This window comes from Micrasema longulum, unplaced genomic scaffold (genome assembly GCF_059751315.1).
Source record: "Micrasema longulum isolate JH-2025_06_02 unplaced genomic scaffold, ASM5975131v1 h1tg001389l, whole genome shotgun sequence".
Lineage (NCBI taxonomy): Eukaryota > Metazoa > Arthropoda > Insecta > Trichoptera > Brachycentridae > Micrasema > Micrasema longulum.
In genome coordinates this window covers 5,498-26,850 of record NW_028278575.1, presented here as the reverse complement: position 1 = coordinate 26,850, position 21,353 = coordinate 5,498, and the positions used below count along the sequence as shown (strand labels likewise).

At 33.1% G+C, this 21,353-nt stretch overlaps 1 protein-coding gene across 1 annotated transcript in view; it reads right to left on the bottom strand.

The window, feature by feature from the left end:
• LOC148275557 (A disintegrin and metalloproteinase with thrombospondin motifs 6-like) overlaps window positions 1–21,053 on the bottom strand; it is a gene marked incomplete at both ends in the record, with an annotated part of 100,124 nt that extends 79,071 nt beyond the window's left edge. The window contains one exon of the mRNA XM_088235534.1: window positions 20,910–21,053. Within this exon, the coding sequence (XP_088091660.1) occupies window positions 20,910–21,053 (144 nt within the window). The remainder of the gene's footprint in view (window positions 1–20,909) is intronic.
• Between the last annotated feature and the right edge of the window lie 300 nt (window positions 21,054–21,353).

Sequence of the window (21,353 nt, the reverse complement as noted above, 5' to 3'; positions counted from 1 at the left end):
AATGATCAAGAAACGCTGCGATTGGTGTACCAATGCAGTGCTCTATGCATCATTAGGCGCGGAAGAGGAATGATAATGGAATGTAAGCATATAACTCATAAGCAGGTTTTTATATATTACTTCGATTATTTCGTCATATTTTATTATATTAATACAAAAAAGCTTTTATTCATAATCCATAATTTGAGTATGCGCCTCACTCCTGTATTTAACTCACACACAGATCTCGCTTTCCCTACACTCATACATCTTATCATGCTCGCACGCCGAATAATTACGACTTTTAACATATCCACCCTCAAGCATTAGTTGGATTTGATCATGCTACGTCTCGCTCGGTCTTCCTCGTTTTCTGCGTCCATCAACATTTGCATCGTAATTTTTTTTGGCCGTTCTTTCGCTGCCCTTTCATTCTTATTTTTGTGTTTCAGATTATAGAAATTGTGAGGTTATGCGGTGACAGAGAAGTTTGATAAATAGATAACTGAACATTGTTTTTCCGTCACTGTCTTGCATCTCCGATACGGTGCAACTACGTTTCAGACCTTTTATGCCTAACTAAAATAGACAAAATCGACGTTTCGTTCTCCCGTTTTCCGCATCTCAAAACTGAAGCAATTTTTTATATTTTTATAATAGAGTATCAGAATGAAATTTTCTGTTTAGGAACGTTTGCGTTTTTTAAAAATAGTTATCATATTTTTGTATACCATGCTCTTGTTTCTTGATTTTGTCAATAATGCTTATCTCAGCCTAACGTTATATACCGATCTCGACTAATCGAATTATTAATTAATAAATTATTTATCTTAGAGGGTAAAACATAGGTCTCCACTTCTTGCTGTTTTGAAGTCAAACATGCAGAAATAGTAGCAAAAAAAATTTTTATTTGTGAATAAAACACCAAAGTTCACTTTCGCTGTAAAAATGCTTTTTTAAGTTGAAATTAAAATCTAGAATCTACTTTTTTAAATGCTTAAAACATCAGTAGTCCTAGGGCCGCAATCACAAACGATGTCGTCATCAGTACATATCGAGACGGTATAAACTTTCATATTTATTTATGTACGAAAATGTGTATAGTTGTATGAAAATTGTTAATTTATTTAAGTTATTATTAAAAATTGTAATGTTATTGAAAGTTTATATTAGTTCTCAAGATGTTAGGAACTAACTTAATAAAGCATAAATAAATAAATCAAACTTTTTCATTGGTTACCTGTAATTCAACATGTTAAGCGAAAAAAAATATAAACAAAATATATTTTTCATACAGAAATCTCAATTTTACTTTGTAGATAAAATTGAAGATAAATGTTAACTTTCTTATAGAATTACGGACCCTGATACACTTGTTTGTGCATGTTTTATATATAAAAAAAAACATTATATCACAATTATAGGTAGAAATTATCTCATTTGGTTCAAAAGTTAGGATGTTTTGAAAATCACCCAATTACAAAATCTTGTTTCCTGAAGATTTCTTTAAATGTGACTTTTGTGGTTTATCCTTCAAGGTACAGAATTTAAATTTGCGTTTTAGCGATATCTTTAAAAATTGAATATTTAAAAAAAAATGCAAAAAAGTTGTTGGATCGCGAACCCATATTTTAGAGTTCCATTTTTCCTATAAACACACCCCAACGATCTACGTAATTTGTTGGTTTTCTTTGACAAAAAACGGAAAACTATTTCACCCTGTCGCTAGTTTCCTTTTTGCGCCTCTCCCTCAACAATTCACCCCCCCCCCCGCGAAATTCCCACAAACGTCTAGATTTTTCAAGAATTTTCTCAGTAGAACGTACCCCGATTTATTCGATCTGTTCGTATATTATGACATTTTGAAGCAGACTCCGCACCGGTTTTTGCCAAATATATTAGAGAAATGAGGTGGCGTTACCTATTTGCGACTCATAAAAAAAACATTGTGAAATGATACAAACTAATAAACTTTTTTGTCCGTAACAAGAAGTAGTGCTGTTTTTATAATTTAATTTAATTTAATTAGTTTTTCCTCATAAAAACAAAACACATTATAGAACTGATACAATGGTTTCAATATGTCGGTAGAAATATATGTATGAAATGTGTCTCAATTACATTATGAGGATAACTTTTATTATAACATAATAATACTTATTTCAAGTACTTATTCTTGCATATCAGTGTTATTATTGTACATTTTAGTGAGGGTGAGTAAATATATATTATATGAGGGTGTGTGTTATACGTGTATGGGTATATAAGTATTATATGTGACAATGTGTAGTAAATATAAGTGGACCTATTGAACAATGATTAACAAAAATTATCTGTTTTTTTTTTAAAACCTTAATGAGAAAACATATCAACCACCTTATCGATCGATGTAAAATTATTGAGAAATACTACGTGTAGTAATTGTCATATGTAGTACTAACAATTCTTTATCTGTTACTTAATTAAATTCATCTATAAGGCGTTAACATGAATTATATCCGTTTATTTCAAAATTTAAAAATAAACACTAAAAGAAAAACAAATAAGTAAAGATTATGATAAAATTATAAATAAACTTATCAATTAAACTTCTTGGTTTATTTTAACATATTTCAACAGAGATGAAGAACATTTAAGAAATGGTAATATAGAAGTCTAGGCATCTACAGGGCTTATGACCTGTCAATGGCTGGTTTAAGTAGCCACTTTACACACTGTGTAACATTCATCATTCTGCCTATATTTGAATATCTATATTCCTTCAATTCTTTCATCTGTTGATGTTTGTGAAGTTAAAGAGCTGAAACCTTTATTTATTCTTGGTTAAGTTTTACTTTTTATTATTTTGACTTAATAATAATTAAATAATTACAATGTCAAAATAATAAAAAGTAAAACTAAACCAAGAAGTTTAATTGATAAATTTATTTATAATTTTATCATAATCATTAACTATGGAGTTTTATTAAGAAATATCAACAAAAAACATCAAAATTTATTGATATGTGAGCCTCGTGGATATGTGAGTCCATTTCCCTACCATGCAAGAGATCTCGGGTTTCTTTTTCCTCTTTTTTGCCACAAATTTATATTTTAATAACTCCCCAGGGAGGAAATCCAGCCTGTCAACAAACATTTGGACATGCTCAAAGCCTTGTTGATAAAAATAATTTTAATGAAATCTGTCGGTAATAGGATGCAGTACCTTGGCGTTTGAAAGGCGGATTGGATGATTTGTTTTTGTTTCTGACGTCATCACGGACCACCGAGTCCCAGAATTCATTTTGTCTCTATTCCGTACAGAGCTATTTATTTGGATTTAGGAATAAAGCGCCCACAGGTCGTACATTTATGTACCAGAACAACAGATAGATTGAATTTTTATTGTTTCATCTTTATTTCTGTCGTTGTCTTGTTCAATGTTGAGCGACGTGGTTTGATGGGACGTCAGGCACTGAGTTTATGATACGCCTGCATTTTAAATTGTGAATGGGAGCTGTAAACTACTGTATTTCCAATAACCCAACTTATTAGGAGAGACAAATTACTGATATTTTAAACTTCAAACATCTGCTATTTTTTATTGAGAGGCTTTTAAGTAAATTCGTTTTCTAAAAACATATTAGTCTTGATATGTTCTTACTACAACAATGTTAGATTATGTCCAAATGCTTGCAGACTGGCTGGATTTTCTCCCTAGGGAGTTGTTCATATTTAAATTTATTCCAGCAGAGAGGGAAAACATTTTTGAGAAGGGAATATGGAAGTCTAGGCATTTACAGGGCTTATGACCTGTCATTGGTTGGTTTAAGTGGCTACTTACACTGTGTTAAATTTCCTCAACTCTTCCATCTGTTGACTTTTGTTTCTCTATGATTACCGAATGGAGCTTCTTGCTACTATCCGTGGCCCTGTTGGATATACAGATCTGGTGGCTTCTAAAAAAAAAATTCAAGGCTTTTAAAAAGTTTTGTAACCATTTCGGCGAATTGATCATATCCAATCAATTTAATCCCGGTCAGTGAAGAATTCACTTCCCTCTCTTCTCAATCCAATGAAGTACATATTATGTACTTCTGGATTACTTTCTTTCAGTACAAAGATGCTAAGGTTAACAGATTTCAGAGAGCTTGTTCGGGCAGCTTTTTTTGTTTGACAACGAGCAAATTTTCCGTGTGCGGTATGTGGTGGGCAAGTGTGTAAGTTTTCTGGATGTAAAAGAGCGGAAAATTGTTTTCAGGCGTTGCCTAGTAGGTGATTTGGTTCAGCCGGATGAATCTCACCCACATGATAAAGGTTCCAGATCTTTTACTTCACAAAAGTCAACAGATGGAAGAGTTGAGGAAATGTGGATGTTCAAACATGGGCAGAATGGTGAATGTTACACAATGTGTAAAGTGGCTACTTAAACCAGCCAATGACAGGTTATAAGCCCTATAAATGCCTAGACTTCCAAATTCCCTTCTCAAAAATGTTTTCCCTTTCTGCTGAAATAAATTTAAATGTTTTTACTACTTTTGAGTGTTTTTCTGAGTTTTAAGATTTTTTTTATGCTCCATTTGCTTACCTCTAAATATCTCTATGGTATTCAACAAACGCTGCAGGACGAGAAAAAGGTGACCTGATAGAGACGTACAAGATACTCAACAGTCACTGTAGCTGCACAAATTTCGATCCCATGTTCGAGCTTAAACAAGATGCTCGTCTTCGAGACCCCAGTGTCAGGCTAGAAAAAACGGAATTTAATCTCAATCCGCGGAAGCATTTCCTGAGCAATGAGATTGTTGATTCAACAATGTTTGAGTATGTCCAAATGCTTGCAGACTGGCTGGATTTCCTCCCTAGGGAGTTATTCTTATTTAAATTTATTTCAACAGAGAGGGAAAAAAATTGTTGAGAAGGGAATATGGAAGTCTAGGCATTTACATTTATTATTTTTTTTAGGTTAGAACCTATAACACATTTAATTGGTCTACAAAAAATATGTGAAACGTGTGGGAAAAGTAGTATTTACAGATCTTCGGGCTTTAATATGTATTAAATTTTTTGAAAAAAACTTTTAAAAAAACATCTTTGATCTCTTATGAATCCGAAAATACCGTTTTTCAACCATGTTCCTAGAATTGTGTGTTTGATGTGTTTCCGTATTCCTGGTCGACATACCCGCCACAGATCTCCTTTTTATTCTGCAAGTTCTAGGACCAACTATCACATCCACTCGCCTATCCCTAGGCTCCACAGATATGAAAGTCAGTATGAGGACAAGGCTGATATATTTGGTTGTGGACTTGAAAGTTATAAAACGAGTCTGATTTATTTTTTTCTCTCCCAAATAATTCTTAAACTTTTCTTTATACTTAAAAATCTTTTTTTTTTTTGATTTTTCATATTTATGCATTTATTTTGTTAATATTTTTGGTAGCTTATGTGTATTAACCTACTTGTTACTATTGTTACAGATATGCAATTATACCATTTTTTGTTATATTCAATCAGTCATGATTTTTTAAATTAAGATTTTTTACTAAAAACATTAAATTTGTTAAAACTTAACGATAGAATAAAAATTAAAGACCTTTTACATTTATTCAAAATTGTAAATTCAATATGGGATTGCCCTGAACCATTATCTCTCATCAACTTCAGGGTGCCTGGAAGAATGACTAGACAGGTGCCACCTTTTTGTAGCAACAATTCACGGACAGTGTATACTTGTAATGGCGTATTAAACAGACTTCACGAACTCGGCAATAGTTATTCCCACGTATCTGATATATTTAGTGTAGGATATTGTTCCTTTAGAACAAACCTTTTGAACTTTTTCAAAGATGGTGAATGGTAATTATATTAACTTATTTATGCAGTTCATAATAAATACAATTTTGCGTTTACTTTGCCCAGCTGTATGAAACAGTACTTATGATTTTATTGTTGTATTACTGTATTGTTTTATTATTTAAACTTTCTACTGAATGATTTTCTTGTTATATTACTTTAAATATTTTATTATTTAATTTTGTTTTTTACATTAATTCTTGAATTGTTTAAACTTTCTTCTGAATATGTTGTATAATTTTTAGGTTAACTTTTTTAAATAGACCTTGAATAGTTTTAAGGTTTATTTTTTTTTATAAATGTTGTACAAAAGGAAATTTACGTTTTAAAAAAAATATATTTTAAGCCAAATATGTAAGTATTATAAATTTTTGTAAAAGGCAGACTTGCCGTTTATTTAATAATAAATAAATAAATCAAGCGGAGGCGATACGGTTAGTTTGGACATGTACTGCGGATGCCTCCCGAGAGCCGCCTTAACCACGCTTGCCTACTTTACAAGGCGTCGGGTTTTCGACGTCTACTGCTGATGTTCGTCGGCAGTTCATGTCAGAACTACGGAAGGCGAACCTGACTCGGGAGCTGGCAGCCGACAGAGATGCGTGGAGTATCTTCGTGGAGTGGACACCATATATGATAAATTTACATATATATTACATAGACCCTACCTAAAACAGGGACCCTTTGAGTTCGAGTATCGTCTATCATCTTGGTTACCTTAATACTAAGTTAAGGAATGCTGTCTTTTTTTTAGTTTTTTATCGTTTATTTTTTGTGCTGTTACATGTTCACTTAATTGCCATACTTACTAGTTCTTTGCTCGATGTATTATCATTGTGATTTAAAAAATATTTTTATTGTAAACTTTTTAAAATCATTCTTATGTTGCTGAAACTCCACTTGTCGATGCGCTTGGTAGCTGCAAGACTTTTTGTGATGTTAGCTATCATATTATATAAATCATAAAACTATGAAATATCAAAATTTAGTTGATGGGGTCTAGAATTTCAAGCGTCCATGCGCTCAGTAGCTGCAAAACTTATTGCAATCTAACTTCTATTTTTGTAAATTATTTTTTTGTTTCGTTTTTCAAACATCATTGTCAAATAAAAAAAATAAAAAAATGTATCTATGGGCTGAATTTCTTACTGTCCATGCGCTCTGTAGCTGCAAGACGTGCTGGAATATTTATGTATTGTACAGCGCCCTTGAGGTGATTTTCACGAAAATAGCGCTGTACAAATTATCCAAACATATACATATATTATACAGTTTTACTTTCTACTACAGCATACTCTTCCAAACCTCAAATTTATTTAGAGATTTAGAAAAATAAACTTTCTACCCCGTTTTTATATCGACAAGGAGTAAACCTTAAATTTCTGTCAATAGCATAAATCCCCAAGCGCCGATACGGTAGTTATTCAAATTCAAACTCCCCGAACAGTTTGTTCGGCCGATCACAGATGTCTCTAGTGACAATCGGCCGTAGTCTGCAATGAATAACAATCCGAGACGCAAACCTTTCTGCGGGGTAGTTCGTACATGGGCTTGTTCTAACCCCATAGGAAATAACAATCGGAATACAGAACCGTAATAAAGCCGTTTAGGTACAAATATTACACATATTACATTATTGTATGGCTTATATTTTTGCGATACTGTAATAGATTTTAGATCCGTTTACGATAGTTCTTTTACAAAATAGAAATTGCAAAATAATAACTGGTGAAATTAATGAATTTTTTGCACCACAACAGGCCAATGCCTCGATTTTGAACGCTATCTTCATCTGTATAAATCGAGACGGTACTTCTGTACTATCTGTATCTTACCTCGATATGTTCTACCTACTTGTCACATCGACATCATATGATCGAAATAAGCCAATGGAATGAACGCAAACAATTAGTCCGCGTTTCTTACGTCAATAAAATTTAAAATAGTTATCATTTATATTTGAAATAGACTTCTGTAATCAAAAGTGCTCACTTCAAAGCGATTTTAAACACCAATAAATGCCAATTCAAGCAAAAAATGCTCGCTTGTACATGAATTTTGAATGACTTTTAGAAATCACCTAGACGGTACGCATAATCGTCTGTATGTATTTACCGACCGACAACAAAGCCGGCTCCTTTAACGTCTCGATACATACACTCGGGAAAATAGAAAACAGATGGAAAAAATATAACAACTAAATATTTTTTTTAGAGTGGTAACTTTCTGACGCATATAATCTGTGTCTGATGCCTAGATACTCCTATTTGTTAATAGGACAGAACTTAGCGATATAATTTTTACATTTAGGCGTTTGTTTTATTCAAGTGACAGTTACGTCGGAATTTAATTCGACTTCAAAACTTGCTTATTTCTCTCTCATATTTTGAATAGGCTTTTAAGAAAAACGTTGCCAACCTCCAAACGATTAAAAAATGCAATAAATCATAATTAAATTTAAAATGCTCGGTAGGACAAAAATATTGATACTTTTTATGCGTGGATAAACGTATCGAGGGGTTCTAGACCCGTCGGTATGAAATTATGTACTCACATCAAAACTTGATGGTGCGGGTATCGGCACTATACCTTTGTAGTCGGTCGGGAGACTTTTATCTTCAACTATGACGTCATACTGAAGCTATGTCATTTTAGAGCGTAGATATGTGTACCGTGACGTACGCTTCCCCTTGATTCATAATCGAGGCCCAGGAAGCCAAATGACGGTGGTGAATTACAATATGGAAAACCGAGGCTTGAGAAAAATCACATTGATTTTTTGTTCACCAGGAATCGCACCAGGAATCTTCCGTGTGTGAGTCGAACGTCTTAACTACTACACCACGGAGGCTTCCAAAGCCGCCAAGTGTAAGTAAACAATGAGGAAGTTCAGTGCCACGGGAAATCGGATATTAAAAATATTTTCTTACATGCGGTAAAAATTAGAGCATTTAATTGTTTGGCGTTTTTTCTCTAAAACGTAGGAAAAAATGAATAAAAATTATTTTAATAAAAATGAAATATGCAACAAGTTCTTAAGAATCAACCAATGATCGATAAATTTCTGATTTCTCGGAAGTCAACTCACCAATCAGCAGAATTTGCTGGCTAGAACTTCAGAAGTCACAGGCGGAATAATTTCAAATTTTTTTTTTTTAGCTTAGTAGTATATTAACTTTTTTTTTTAAACTCTGATCTTATTCATTGCATGTAATCACTCAATTTTTCTTCGTCCACCGGTTTCAATACATACCCGTCTCTTCATTGGACTTAATATCACCAACATGCAATACCCATTTTACACCTTCAGAATTTCTATTCTACTACTTCTGTAGTTGCTTTAAAAAAATGTGGAGTTCATCGTTCACTGATTTCACCTGAAATAATGACCAACGACCGATAATGCAAGTATTCATTTTATATTTAGTATACTTTCACGTATTTTGCAATACTAACAGTATTGCACATAAAACGTCCGTCTACATAAAGCTAGGGTTTCCTAGGACAGCGGTGCCCGTATTTTAACGGCCGTAGTGAACGGTGATGCAGTGGACAGCCGTCGTAAAGGTGACTAGAGTGTGGTTTTCTAGGAAAACGGTGTTATCAACACCATTTAACACCGTTTTCCTAGGAAACCACTCTCTAATCACATTTACGACGGCTGTCCACTGCATCACCGTTCACTACGGCCGTTAAAATACGGGCACCGCTGTCCTAGGAAACCCTAGCTTTAGAGCCAAAGGAACGTGGCCTATAAAGAGACCACGGGGCGTAATAACGCGAGAGAGTAATGAGAAAACCCCTTTAATAATACCCTTGCGCTGCTCTATTTTTTTTGCCTCCTCTTCCACAGTTGTAGCTGCTCAATTATGGAATAATCTACCCACTTATGTTAGAAACTGTTCTTTATTTACATTTAAATCAAGACTGAAATGTCACTTTCTAAATATTTGATGTGTGCCTTTCTCCTTCTTCTTTCCTTACCATCTCCTATCCTCTCTTCATATTGTAGTGTTAATGACTTTTTTAAAGTTAATTTCTGTTTTTAATTTTGTATAACATTTTAAGATTCAGTATAATTCTTTGGAAGTGGCATTCGATGTTACAATCCGCCGGTTGCGTAATAATAATGTGCTGTTTCTTGATCAACACAGCACAAAATATGGCTTGCATCACCAATGTCCCGATTGTGTCGTATTGTAAACTCGAGACAAGATCTGAACTTTTTTGGTGTAAGTCTTTATAGATTTAAAAAATCACTAAGATAGACCGGATCTTGTCTCGAGGTAGTAAGCTTTAATTTTATTTTATTTTATACCTGTACCTGTATTTATTATAAGAAATTGTATTTACCATCGTTAGAATGGACTGCATAAGTCCGTCAAATAAATAAATAAGTCCATGAAGTCGTAATTTTTCTCAAATTGAACGGTTTGAGTAGGTAGGAAGAAATTGCTCTAAGGCAATATGCCCACACTTATATATATATATATTGTGTATATGTATAGAAAGTGTTGAATTAATACCAATAAATAAATAAACACAGAGTCAGCCCAGACAGTCAACCCAAACAAGTGAGCCCAGCAAGTTAACCCGAAGAGTCAGCTCAACGCAGTCACTCAGTTCCTGGGTGTAGTCCACGAGCAATCAGTTCGACTAATCATTGGCATTACTGTCGTGTTCCGTAACAGTTTTAAGTAAAAACGGAGCACGATCATCCCCACTAAAATTATACAAATATAAAATTAACGTACTGATATAATACGTAACGAAATGTCAATACAACTAATTTGGTTCCCTAGACTGTGCAATCTTGGAATAGGTGAATTTTTATGTAAAGAATTTAATTAATAAAAACGATTCTAATTCTAAAATAATCTTTCAAGTTTTTCACTTAAAATAACGTATTTAAGTTGTTTTTTTAAAAACGGGTATTTGTCTTAGTTAAGTAAAGAATTTCCAACTGAAAAGGTACTCCTAAAGGTTATCAAATCAAATATTCATCCAAAGGATGTCTTCAGAGAGTTTTTGATCCTGTAAAAGGAATATAACTCATTAATAAGTTATGGCTTAGACGGAAATGGACCGGCATGAGATTGCATGTTGGAAGTTGGATCCCCATCTGGGTCAAAAATTTCGAAAAAAGACGTGTTTGGGGGTACAACATTTTAATTTATGACGTTTTTTTCAAAACCCCTTTTACAACCATATCCACACCTGATGGCGCGTGCAATAGTACTAATGAAACGTTTCTCAATGAGGAAGTTCAGTACTTTTAAATAAATATTTTATTTTTTATAAGACTTTTAAACTAAGCCAATATTTTTATATTTTTAATTTCATATATCGTATTATCAGCGCTATAATTTTTTAAAGTTTGTAATTCTGAAATAACTCCGTTTGTTACATCAGAGGTTTTTCTCTGTCAGTTATTCCAACTGGTTCATTTACGGTTTACAGAAAGCAACCCTGATATCCTTCACAGCTCTCATACCATCGATTGGTTTATATCAATCAGCCTTTATCACAACACGGACTATCTCTTCGTTCTAGTAACAAGGAACCCTTTTAGTACCCTCTCGTCGCTCTAATTTTCTTGCCTCCTCTTTCACAGTAGTAATTGCTTGATTGTGGAATAATCTACCCTCTAACGTTAGAGACGCCCCTTTCTTTATTAACATTTAAGTCAAGATTGAAATGTCACTATCTTAACATTTAAATTGTTCCTTTATCCTTCTTCTTTCCTTTTTATCCCATACCCTCTCTTCATAGAACAGTGTTATTTTTTTTATATTCATAGTATAGTGTTCATTTTTGATACATGTTTATTTTGTTAATCTTTGTTTTTAATTTTTGTATAAAATTGTAAGATTCAATATGTCCATGTACTTGTAATTTTCTCAAACTGAACGGTTTGGGTGGGTAGGAAGAAATTGCCTTAAGGCAATATGCCCGCATTGCATATGTATATGAAGTGTTAAATAAATAAATCATTGACGTCGTTCAAAGTAGTGCGTTTTTATTGAAATATGTTTAGTTATAATTTTCGTACATTTCGAAGAAACTTTGCCGTACAATTTAATGCTCAAATTTCTCGTAGGGCTGAGGTTCTTCATTGTGTTAGATGATGGAAAGGCAATAAGTCTAATGTTTTGAATTTCACAAAAAAACATTATTTAAATACTTTGAATCCCGATACAGATATTTACTGAAGAAATATTCCACAAATCGCAACTAATGACTTCAAAATAATTCCTACAGCTGCTAGTGATACTCGTACAAACGCGCATTCGGATGTTTGTATTGAATACCTGTGAAATACACAGTTTTATATATATTACAACAGAGATGGAAAACATTTTTAATAAATTAATTTAGAAGTTTAGGCATCTACAGTGCTTAATGCATGTCATTGGTTGGTTTAAGGGGCCACATTTCACTCAGTGTAACATTCACCATTCTGCCTGCATTTGAAAATCTATATTCCTTCACATCTTCCATCTGTTGATGTTCATTTCATTATTCCATGTCCGCTCCCTAGTTGGAGCATATGGTGTCCACAAAGATCCCCAAGCATCTCTGTCGGCTGCCAGTTCCTGTCCATCCTCCCAAGTCAGGTTCGCGTCCCGTAGTTCTGACATAAACTGCCGACGAACCGTCAGCAGTGGACGTTCAAGACGTCGAGAACCTGATGCCTTTTATTTATTTATTTATTTTACAGAAACAAACAGTCGACAATGATATAATAACATGAAATAGTTACGGTTTAAAGACAGACCAGCGAAGTTTCTTAATAAAAATTATACATATTAAATTGTGGTACGACAAAAGGGTGTGTTTATATTTTATATGAGAGTAAGTGTATAGGTGTGTATGTGGAAGTAAGTGTTCGAATGTGTGTAAGTAAAAAACAAAATCACAAAATAGCTTAATGTATAAAGGGTTAAAACTGTATGATGAGATGCCTGAAAGTATGAGGAATGAAAGAAAACTTACGGATTTTAAATAAAAATGTTATGTTTATTGTAATAATGTAGTTATGTAAGAAATATTTAATAAGTATTAGTTATAATTGTAAATATATTAGTTAATATACAATGTAATATTAACTAACTTAAGTAAATAAATAAAAATAAATAAAATAAGTGTGAGCATCATTAAAAAGCAAGTGGATCGTATCACAGCCAGAAAGAATCCGTCTTAATTTAATTTTAAATAAATTAAGGGGCGTGTTATATATTTAAATAGATGAAAAAAAAATCATTATAGTTAGAGCAAGAATTTTCGAAGTCGGCAAACGTGGTTAAGGCTCTCAGGAGGCATCCGTAGCACATAGCCTAGCCAAGCCAACCGTACCGCCTCCGCTTGATGACAGTTGTCGCCGGAGTTTGCAGCGTCTGTTCTCTTATTGTTTCATTCCTCACAAAGTCAAACCAACGCACACCCAAGATTCTTCTGCGATATCTATTTTCAAAACTCAGAATTTTGCCGTTTTGGGTCCTAGTGAAGTGCCACAATTCGCATCCGTAGATGAGAATAGGTGCTGTCTGTTGATGTTGGTGTAGTTAAAAAAGTGAAACCTTTATTATCATGGTTGAGATATAACTAATTGAACACTGTTGATAAATTCACCTGGTCCAAGAAAAGGAATAAAAATTATTTTTTTTAGACTTTGTTTTGTATGTGGGTGAAAGCTTTAATTTTCTTTAGTTGTATTTTATTTCAATTTATGTAAACATATTACAACAGAGATGAAGACCATTTAAGAGAAGGTAATATAGAAGTCTAGGCATCTACAGGGCTTATGACCTGTCAATGGCTGGTTTAAGTGGCCACTTTACACACTGTGTAACATTCACCATTCTGCCTATATTTGAACATCTATATTCCTTCAATTCTTTCATCTGTTGATGTTTGTGAAGTTAAAGAGCTGAAACTTTATTTTTGTGGGTGAGATTCATCTAATTGAATTATTTCACCTACATACTGGGCAACGCCTGAAAATGTTATTTTTTCAATTTCTATACTTCTTCATGGACCAGGTAATTTATCAACAATATTTTGAGTTTGTCCAAATTTTTGTAGACAAGAACTGAATTCAACTCCCTTCCTCCGTTCTACTTCAACTCAACAAATTCAACAAATTCAACAATCAACAATCAACAACAATCAACAATCAACAATCAACAAATTCAACTCTCTCTTTAACTTCACAAACATCAACAGATGAAAGAATTGAAGGAATATAGATGTTCAAATATAGGCAGAATGGTGAATGTTACACAGTGTGTAAAGTGGTCACTTAAACCAGCCATTGACAGGTCATAAGCCCTGTAGATGCCTAGACTTCTATATTATCAGCTCTTAAATGTTCTTCGTCTCTGTTGTAATATGTTAATATAAACAGCTCCCCAGGGAGTTGAATCCAGTTCTTGTCTACAAAAATTTCGACAAACTCAAAATATTGTTCAATTTATGTATTTATTCATTCAAAATTACACTAGTTTAAATATTAATGAACTTATTAAGGCTTTTTGGGCTATGCCCGTGTCAAGCCACAATAAATAACAATAAAAATACATAATAAAATAAATAAGATTTAATTATAATGACATGTGATGCAATAGAATAACATTCTAGAAAAAAAGGTATAAATGATAAATAATAAAATTCCAAAGAATACAATGCAAAAAAGATAATCAGAAATATTTAAAAAAAAATAAATTATACAAATTAAAAATCACACATAATCAAACATACAAAATAACGGTATCATTAAAATCAACAAAATAATAGTAAAATATAGTAGTATTAAAAAAAACAAAATAAGAGCATCATTGAAATCGACAGAAACAGAATATGGATATAAAAACATAATTGAAATGATAATTGAGATATGTTTTCTAGAAACTCACTCAATACTATAGTAAGACATAATAGTACGCACTCAATTAAATAATACAAAAATACATAATGAAAAAACATAAAAATACGTAAAATAAGTATCTGTATATATTACAAATAAATGTATTAACCCTTGTTAAATGGTCTTATAAAGTCAGTTAATAAATAAATGTTTAATAAGTGAATTATAAAAAATATATATTTAACTTCACACAACCTAGCCCATGATCCGGCGACTTTTGGTTGACCAGTTTTCAGAAGGGCTTAGTTTGTAACCAGCCAACACGCCAACGTTGAGTTATCTTAATTCAATTATTAAACGGCCTAGAAAATCAATTGCATGCCGGAATTTAACGAACAGCCGCTTAATTAAGTGACTTATTTAACTATTAAGCGGTGATGTAAACACTACCAAGAAACCTTATTCCTCACAATATAATCAGCCTCACTCAGATGAACTCGTCTAAAGGATGACTGGCCAGCTGGGAATCCACCTCACAGAAAGAGCAACCCTCCGGAGAATAAACCAAAACAAACAAACAATCTGTTTTACCGTTTTCCGTAGGGGTAGGCAGACAGGGTACAACACCGCATCTCTCTGTCTTTGCAAACAGACCTCGCTTCCTCTACATTAATACATCTTCTCATGCACCCACGCTGATTATTCCCACTTTTGACATGTCTATTTTAAATTATCCGATAAACTCGATCGTGCCTATCTTTCTCGGTCATTTTTGTTTTCTGCATCCATGTACATTTGCATCGTAGAATTATCATTTTTGCTGTTCTTTCGATGTCCATTCGCTCTACATGTCCAAACCAACGCAGCACCCCTTTCTGGATTCTGTCGGTAATGCATGTCTCAGCCTTACATCGCTCACGGATCTCGACATTTGTGCATCACCCATACATAATTTTACCACACATTCACCCGAGAGATCGCATTTCAACAGCGTCCAACATACTTTCAAATTATACTCCTATACAGAAGGGTTGGAAATAAAACCCTGGTTTTGGCTCCCGCGACAAACATTTGTTTGCCAAGGTAGATTTCAGTGCACCGTTCACCCTGTTCCAAATACTTACCCTCCTTTCAATATCTTTCTCAGTCTTCCATCCCTAATAAATATACTTTACCTAGATACACAAATTCTTATACCCAATTCAGAATATCTCCGTTCACACTGATCTCACGTTTAGTCATATTTTCATCCCTCTCAAAAACCATTTCTGTTGATTTATCAACATTCAATAGCAAATCCCTTTTCTTGCATACATCGTTGACTTATTTTGGAAAAAAACACATAGGTCTTTAACAAGGAAAAAGAAAAACAATATCATATTTTTTTGACAGTTGAAAGTGCTCTTATTTCCTAAACAAAAACGTAAATAAAAAATTCTGAAAAAAATCTACACTTGTACCCAGGAAATACAGGAATAAGCTATGTTACAAAAAAGCAACGTCGTAATAATACTAGCAACTTTGTTCTTATTGCGGATCCTACAATGGAATGTAAGAAAGGATGTTTGGAGATAAGTATGTGAAGGGTCTCAACCCTTTGTGGGTTCACAATATAACTACCCCCGCACACAGGGTGGGCAGCATCGGGTAGGGCGCAATATTCTGGGCGTCTTAACCTTAAGGGACGAGAGAAATACGATCTCTTTCAGGTAATCTAATATTTGCGTTGGTAAAAGTACTTGTATTTTAATAAAAAGTAACAGGAAATATTTTTAAAAATACTATCCAATTTTTACGTCGTACTTTCGCAGACCACTCACTCAACATGTCCAAACCAACGTAGCCCTCTTTCGAAAATGTAGGTGGTGTTTATGCTAGCACAGAAAAACATTTTTGACACATATAAAATGGAAATTTATTGCAACAGAGAGGAAAAACTGTGGAATCATCTCCCACCCACCATCAAAAATGTTACTACATTATCTCTGTTTAAATCACGTCTGAAGAAACATATCCTTTCTCTTCCTTAATCTCTCCTCCTTTCCTTTTTCCTCTTTTTTCCATTTTCCCATTGAGTAATAGTTTTGATTTAAAGTAATTTACTCGTATTAAAAAATACGTTTATTTCTATTTTTATATATCTTTAGCTTTTTAATCTTTTTTTTCTATTGAAGTTGTTCTTTAACTTGAAACATAAAAATAAAACTTTTATTTTATTGGTAGGTTGGAAAAAATTGCCCTTTGGCAAATAAGCCCGCCAATGTAAAAATAAAATTATGTACAAAAAGTTAAATAAATTTAAAAAAAACTTTGTTGTTATAATTAATTTTTTTACAAGTGGAATGATACCAACAGACTTTTGACGGGTACTTTTTTTCTTTTCTTGGCATTTTATTTAGTTATGTATAGCAAAAAATAATTGGCCCATAATTTTGGTTTATTTGTTAAAACTGTATTTTCTTTTGTTACTATGACTGTTGTTTTGTTTGAATCAATAAATCAATTAAATTATATTTATGAATATACCTTAGGCTGTGGCATGAAGCGAACAAGGTAAATGTTTTAAGCAGTGTTTGTATGTTCAAGTGAGTTAACCGGGGAATAAGTTTCCAAACTGCTAGAGGATGGACTGGACTGGTACAGCAGTGGCGGTGGGAGCAAGAGCAGTCACACGAGGACAGTTAGTTTGGTAACTGTCCCTAAACTGTCGCTTGACTTAACCGCTAGTTCCAAGTTTTACGGGCACGCAGTCTACATAGAACTAGACTTAGCTAGTGAATGCAAGTCTTAGTGTCAAAGGCAATGCTTCCTTTGCGCTGAAGCATTGAGGTAAAATCTCGTTGGTATTTTACGAGTATTATAAATACTCCTTTTACGCCAAGAGTTGACGTTCGCCCGTTCAGATTGATGTTTGCGTTCTGAATTCCAAATTTATTTATTTATATTTTTTCCATTATAAACTATGGTGACCTCACTGGGGTTACCCGTGCCGAGGACACTTAAAAATATTTAAATTTGTGTGCAACAGAGAGAGAAAACATTTTTTAGAAGGATATATGGGAGTCTAGACATTTACAGGGCTTATGACCTGTCATTGGCTGTTTTTTTTTTTTGTTTTTTGTTTTTTACAATAAACATAAAAATAAAACAGAGTATTAAAAAATAAAGCATAATTACATATCAATGAAATACATGTTCTCTAAATCATTTGAATAAATCCGTAGCACGTGACAACAAAATAAATTATTTTAATTAAATTACAAATTTAAAAGCTTCAATTAAATTAACTTAACAATAGAATCACCATGTTAAGCGCCCTTGAGGTATTTTATTACGAAAATGGCGCTATATAAGTTATCCATAATTAATTAATATTCATAGAAAAATAGTGAACAAAAAAAATCCCATAAAGGCATGGCCTGTTCGTGGGTATACAAGAAAATGTTAATGAATTTTTGCTCCTATAATAAATAACGGACAGTTATAATATTTTTGTATAACAAAGGAAGAAAAAATAAAATATTTTGTAAAAGATTATATGGTTTTTTTTTATAGTAATTAAAAAAGGAAATAAAAAATATTTAAAAAAAACACAAAAATATTCCTTATTAATAACACTGTAAGCACCGGCCGAATACACATAGAATTTACTCTGTGCCCGGCCCATTTTTGTGAAATTTCATGCTTTGTGAAGGGTTTCTTAAAAATGTCATAATTATAAAAATATTGGTAATTGAATCAATTGAATCAATTGAACTAATCAATTGAAACTTCTCATATTTATTTGGAACAATTAAAAAGGTAATTTTTGTTTGATAGTTTTGCCAACATTGGCCTTTATGGAGAGCCACATTGCGCATTGCAATGTTCACACATATACAGGATCTCACTCTTTTTTTTGTGCTTTGTATCCCGGAGCTGTGTAAACACGTGATTATAATAACCATGCTTTGTGTCCCGGTCCCGTGTTTACACGTAGTTTACCAGCAGTGAAAAAGTACTAATAAAAGTCACTAGATGTCAATAAAATGCACCTTTTTAGACAGCTGGTAAACCACGTGAAAACACGGGACCGGGACACAACGCACGGCTAAATAATCACGTGTTTACACGGCTCCGGGATATAAAGTGTTATAAATAAAAATAATGGGACCTCACTGGGGTTACCCGTGCCGAGGACACTTAATAATAGTTAAATTTGTTGCAACAGAAAACATTTTTGAGATGGGAATATGGGAGTCCTAGGCATTTACAGGGCATATGATATGTCATTGGCTGGTTTAAGTGGCTACTTACACTGTGTTAAATTCATCATTCTGCCTATGTTTGAACATCCACATTTCCCCAACTCTTTCATCTGTTGACTTTTGTGAAGTAAAAGAGCTGAAACCTTTATCATGCGGGTGAGATTTATTTGATTTAATTTTAAAGATTTCCACTGGAACTCCTAATCTAATAATGATGAAAAACTGATGGGGGTTGTATCTCTGTTAGTATGAGTGTCCATTACTCCCTTCAGTAAACATTGCTGTTTGATATCACGAACGGGGAATTTCTTGAATAGTGGTTCTTATAAAATTGTGTTTTTCCTCTGCTTATTTTATTTTTACACTACACTAGATAGTTGCATTCCCTCCCCGGTTATATATTTTCGCGGCAAATGACGCCTGTTCCATAATAATGAAAATTGCTTGTTTGCATCTTAAGTCCGCCAGCGGCTTGCATTTTTGTGCATGACCCGAATACAGATCGGCAGTTTCCGGGTCCCTTCGGGGGCTTTCGGCCGGACTTATGAAAAGTTACCGTTTTGAACTCATGAATATGTAAATATGTTGTGTAGGGTATTTCGTTAGCTCGAATTTCCTTGTAGCTAGTGAGAATACATTAAACAACTTGTAATATAGAGCAAAGATTATTTTAATTTGATTTATTTCCCTTTTTGTACATTACCGGGCTTATTATTAAATATAAATAAATTCCAACAAATGGAATTGAAGGTTTAATTTAAATAATTTATGTTTTGAAATGCATGCAAGAAATAAAAATATATAATTGTTAAAAATTGAAAAACAATATGTGTATGTAAATGAATTATCACCGATATTGGTATTCAAAAGGAAAAGGAAAAGGAATAGGAAAAGGAAAGAAATGTAGGGGAAATGAAGAGATATTAAAGAAAAGATTGGAGATGTTTCTTCAGATGTAGTTTAAAAAGACATATTGTAGAAATATTTTTGATAGTAGAGGGCAGATGATTCTACAGTCAAGCCGCATCAATACTACACGAATTGTAGTAGAAAGTGGAATTTCGTTTTTTTTTTAGTCGGATTTATTTTGTTAATTCTCCACTCGCCAGACTACGCCGGCTTGGAAACGAGTTTAGGATGATAAAATCAAAGTGTATTTCATTATTCGAATGCTGTAAAAATCACTGACTTCTTGGATTTTACTTACTACGCTTAAATAATTCAAATTATTTAACCTAAAACTGTTAAAATATTGATTTATGTACCTACCTCTTTTTATGTAATATTGTATATTTATTAATGTATATCTGTAAAGAAAAATATAATTCGATACTTAAAAAAAAAATATCCATAAGATACATATTTGTTAGACCTATATATTAATATTAATATTGACAGCTCTAATTTTCTTGCATCCTCTTTCACAGTAGAAGCTGCTCAATTGTGGAATAATCTACTCACTAGTGTTAGAGACGCCCCTTCTTTATTTACATTCAAATCAAAATTGAAATGTCACTATCTATTATTTGAGTTGTTACTTTCTCCTTATTCTTTTCTTCTCATCTTCTCTCCGCTCTTCATATACTAGTGATATATTTTTGAATATTAAATTTTGTTCTCAATTTTGTATAAAATTATAAGATTCAGTATAATTCCTTAGTATATGTCTATGTCCTCTTAATTTTCTCTAACTGAACGGTTTAGGTAGGTAGATTTTAAGGCAATATGCCCGCCCTTAAATGTAAATATTTATTATAAAATAACTTTTGTAATCAAACGCTTTAATTGCACCAGTCATTTGAAAGTCCTCTGGGCAGTAACAGTTAATAAATAAAAAAAAGGACAATATAATACAGCCCAACGTAAAATGATTGTTTTACAATATCTGTATTTCAAAATATCTCATCTTCACCGTTTTCAGGGGGATTTTTAAGTACAGTCTTTTAAGAGATAAAAAAAAATATAGTTTAAGGGTAACTGACCTGCATATTGCATATCTTGTACCGCTGTGGTTCCCCCTTGCAGCCATCTCTCGAGGAACACCTCCTCAGCTGCCTGGACACTCCTCCATCACAAGGCCTGGAGCACACTGACCACTCGGACCAAGTTGTCCATCCTCCGCGCCACTGTAAAGATAAAACAAAACATCAAGTCCCATGTCATATAAATCGACGATATTTTAAAGACATATTTCTAATTCTTTGTAAACAAGACTAGATTCTAGTACCCAAGAATATCAAAATATAAGTAGAATGGTGAATGTTACACACTGTATAATGAGGCCACTTAAACTAGCCGATGCCAGGTCAAAAGCTTTGCCTATTCTCTCTGTTTGTTGAGCTTATTCTTTTCAGGCTTTGTACGCTGATAACAGAAGGAATGTTGTGGACTGTACTAACTTGAAGATGTTAGAATTCGTTCTGCGT